Source organism: Pterocles gutturalis, unplaced genomic scaffold (assembly GCF_000699245.1).
Source record: "Pterocles gutturalis isolate BGI_N339 unplaced genomic scaffold, ASM69924v1 scaffold21451, whole genome shotgun sequence".
Taxonomy (NCBI): domain Eukaryota; kingdom Metazoa; phylum Chordata; class Aves; order Pterocliformes; family Pteroclidae; genus Pterocles; species Pterocles gutturalis.
In genome coordinates this window covers 1,776-5,569 of record NW_010100923.1, presented here as the reverse complement: position 1 = coordinate 5,569, position 3,794 = coordinate 1,776, and the positions used below count along the sequence as shown (strand labels likewise).

Below are 3,794 nucleotides of genomic sequence, written 5' to 3'. Positions count from 1 at the left end.
CCCTCCTAATGAGATCCCTAAAACCTGGGGTCACTGCCCCTGTTGGGCAGCAAGAGCCCTGCTCACACCTAGCTGGGACAGCAGGCTTTGAAAGGACATGGATCCGGGACTCTGCCCAGCACCGAGTCAGCAGGACAAACCAGGCTTGAGTCACCTTCCTGAAGAAGGAGGGAAGCTACCAGTACATCATGGCCTGCCACATACCACAGGCATTTCCAGGTGCAAGGGGCACCTGGGTCCTCAGGACTCCCAGCTGCAGAGCTGCTACTGGGACATCTAAATAGGGAAGAGCAAGAGGGTGCCTGGCGTGGGGCAAGCGGGGAAAGGGAAAGGAAAAGGGGAACTGAGAAGATTCTCTGGGATGCTTGCTCCATCAGAGCAGATGGGCCATGGCTGGCAAGGCTCATTGAAGTACCTGCCCACTGAGAAGACAGTGGTCTCTCCAGGATGCATCCTGCCTTTTCCCTCCTTGGACCGTCCTTGTCGATGCAGCGGGTGCCTCTTCCTCTTGCTGCAGTGGATGCAGGGGGCCTGTGTGGAGCCCAGATGCACCGTGTGGTGATGTGGCGGGCCCCCATCCTGGCTGTTACGGTGGGGACAAAGGCTGCAAGAGGAGAAGGACATGACAGGTCATGTTATCTGGAGACTTCTGAACCCTGGTGCAGCCTCACTGCAAAAAAAAAGTGAGAAGCAGCAGCTCTAGAGGAGACCTCCTGCGAGGACAGGAGTGAGGAAGAGCTATTCCCCTTGGCAGCGGGGTGAAGCATGCATCGCAGCCCTTGGAGGAGCAGGACTTCTTGTTGGGAAGATGCTTTATAATAAGTTGGAAAGGGGAAGGCTGCAATATCTCCAGACCAAAGTGATACCCAAAGGCTGCCTCTCCCTTACTCTGCAGGAGCCATAAGCTGGTATAGGCTTCCCTCACCTGGGCACAGGCACTGGGATGTCCCCGTCATTGTCCCCCAGCATCTCCTTGAGGGCCTCTGCATTTGCTGAAGAGAGAGGAAAAAGGGAATGCGTCAGCCAAAGCAGTCAGGACACCTCCAGAACAGCCCTAGGAAATGCTCACCTTCATTTTGGATGATGCATCTCACAATCTTCTCCACGGTGTCCTCATTCAGCTCCTCCTCTTCATCTGAAAAGACAAAACATGGCACTGAGGGCTGGGATTTGGACACTCAGGACACTCCTCCCCAGGAGCAGCCACGTGGACAGGGAGGTCGGAGAAGCCCTGTGTCCCCCATCACACTGGGAAGCCCCTGGAGAACACCAGATACCTCACCGTGGAAAAGAAATGGCTAAACCCCAGCAGCCACGTGTGCAGGGAGAGGGGGGGTGTGTTGCTCCTTCAGAACTGGGGACCTTCAAGTGAAGTAAGTGCGAAGCAGGTTCGAAGCAAGTTGAAAGAGGGTCCTGGTGAGGAGCACTGGCACACAGCGGGTGCCCGAAGTCTCCAAGTGAAAATGGGACAAGTTCACAGAAAAGAAACCTGTTGGGGACTGTGAAATACAGAGAAACCATCTCTGATGGAGAAAGCCCCAGAGCTACACAGTTAAAAGCTTAAAAGAGTATGCTGGGGCAGCTTGGCTCGATATCTGCTCTGTTGTGTTCATCCCCAGCATTCAGCACAACTGCTTCTGGCCGCTGGTGGATGCAGGAGGCTTGGCTGGCTGGACCTTCAGCCCAGCCTGAGGTGTTGTATGTTCCTGTGAGCAGGTCCAAGTTGTGGTCTGGTAGGCAGCTGCCTCAAAGAGCCTGGTCAGGGGCTGCCACTGTGCTCCTGGAAGCCCACAGAGATGTTTCCCTGGGCTGTGGCAACTCCAGCAGGCAAAGCCAGTCCTGGAAGGTTGAGGCACTGTCTCTGTGTCATGTGCAGCCAAGTCACTGAAGCCAGAGGAGCATGTCCAAGGCCGCCTGGAAGGTCCCACTGCATCCACGGGGAGCTGGTGGAGCCATGGTTCCCTCCCGTGCACAGGGTGGCACAGAGGAGCCGGAGGAGTTACGTAGCACCATTTGGCCATTTGCAGGTAAGGAAGCAGCTGGAGGAACAAGTCTTCTCCATTTCAGCTGAACCTCATGAAACCACCAAATGACAGTTTGCTTGGACTGAGCTCTGATTTGCACCCACGCTCGACGCTGCACTGACTTCCCAGTCCTGCTACCTGAGAGCTGGTTACAGTGGCCTGAAGCAACGGAAAAAATCCCTAAATGTCCCCTTCCAGTGCAGGGCAGATATCCCAAGGGAACACCCCTATTCCTCTGGGCTGCATGAGTGCAACAGGGACTAGAAGAGGACATGACCTGTAGCAGACATCATGCTGGACCCATACTGGGCCTCCTGACACCAAAGGGGCAGAGGGATAGCTCGTGCCCTGGCTGGAGGATGCTTTCCTTGTAGGGGACATGGGTTATAATTCAGCTGCTGGGGCTTTACAGCAGAATTATGTTTTGGTGATAACACCACTTTGGGAAGGGCCAGATGCTGGTTCCTACCTCCCTGGGTCCAGCAGCCTGTGGAGCCAGGGAGGGTCCCCAGGCCACACACTCCCCATCCCCAGGGAACACCATGCTGCTCTCACCACCCCATCCCTTTTTCCCAACCCAGCAGCACATGATAGGTACCCCTCCCACCCCCGTCTCACATCCCAGAAGCGTGTTTAAGGAGCATCGGTCCACACTGGATGAAAGTCAGTGCCCAAGCCCCTGCTGAGCCCTCATTGCCCTGGCACTCACTGGCCTGGAGCTCTGCCAGCACATCTTTGTTATCTGGGTCGAGCTCATCCCGGAAAGTCCGGCACCGGTAACCCTTCTTCTTCAGGACGTGGCAGATCAGGAAACCCACCAGCCCCATGATGAAGAAGACGAGGACGAGGAGAAATACCATAGACAGGCTGTGCTGGGGGTCTGACTCCCCATCGTCGGTGCTGTTCTGGTCGGACATGCGGATCTAGGAGAGGGGGGAAGGAGGATCAGAGACCCCGGTGCTCGCCCCATGCCAGGCTCCCTGTGCCCATCCTCCCCCTCTTCTCTCATCCTCCTTGGGCTAGAGACAGCTCCTGGCTCGAGGTGGGCTGCCAGGGGCTCATCTCTTGCCCCGCAAGGTCCGTCATGCTGGGGGGGTCCCACGGAGGAGAGGGCAAGCTGGAGGTGGCTCAGCGTAGTCTCCCAAGGACACCACTGCCCCACACGCACCTGGCAAGAGGCATCCCAAGGGCAGCAGCGGCGCCAGCAGCAGCATCCCCGGCCCTGGGCTGCAGTTCTCCCCCGTCCCTTCCAGGCAGTTTCCCAAGGGCACCGGTCCCCCGGCCTCCCCCAGGATCTGTGGCGGGCAGCATCGCCCCACTCGCCCTTGCAGGAGGATGAGCATCCTCCCCATGCCGTGCCGACCCACTCCCCCCGTATCCCTCACTACTCACAGCCAAGGGCCTCTGCCGGCAAATGCAAAGAAGGAAAAGGCAAAGGCAGGGCAGGCAGGGAGCCGCGGCAGCCGGCACTGCAGGTTTTTTTTGCCGGCAGCTCCCGCATCATCCACCCGCAGAACTCAGCTCACTCCCTCTGCCCCGGCTCCCCTGGGCTTTCCCATTTCCTTTCCCGGGGGCTCCGAGCTCGGTCGCCCACTCGCCAGCTCCGGTCTTCCCCTGAGCTGTCCCCTTGTCCCCACTGCTGCGGCGGTACCTGGGCCTGCGGTCCTCCGCAGCGCTCTCCTCTTCACCTTCACCTGCCTCCTAGCAACCCTGCATCCCTGCGGCTGGGGACCGCGGCAAGCATCCTCCGGACCCCCGGGTCCCGGCTGC

The 3,794-nt window shown here is 58.5% G+C and overlaps 1 protein-coding gene across 1 annotated transcript; it reads right to left on the bottom strand.

Moving 5' to 3' along the window:
- Positions 1-415: 415 nt before the first annotated feature.
- RELL2 (RELT-like 2) lies at positions 416-2,941 on the bottom strand (the record flags this gene model as incomplete). The annotated part of the gene is made up of 4 exons (XM_010081627.1): positions 2,734-2,941; positions 1,070-1,135; positions 926-992; positions 416-604 (listed from the first exon to the last, which is right to left on the bottom strand). Coding segments are annotated over exons 1-4 (530 nt in total), but the record flags the coding sequence as incomplete, so codon positions are not given.
- Between the last annotated feature and the right edge of the window lie 853 nt (positions 2,942-3,794).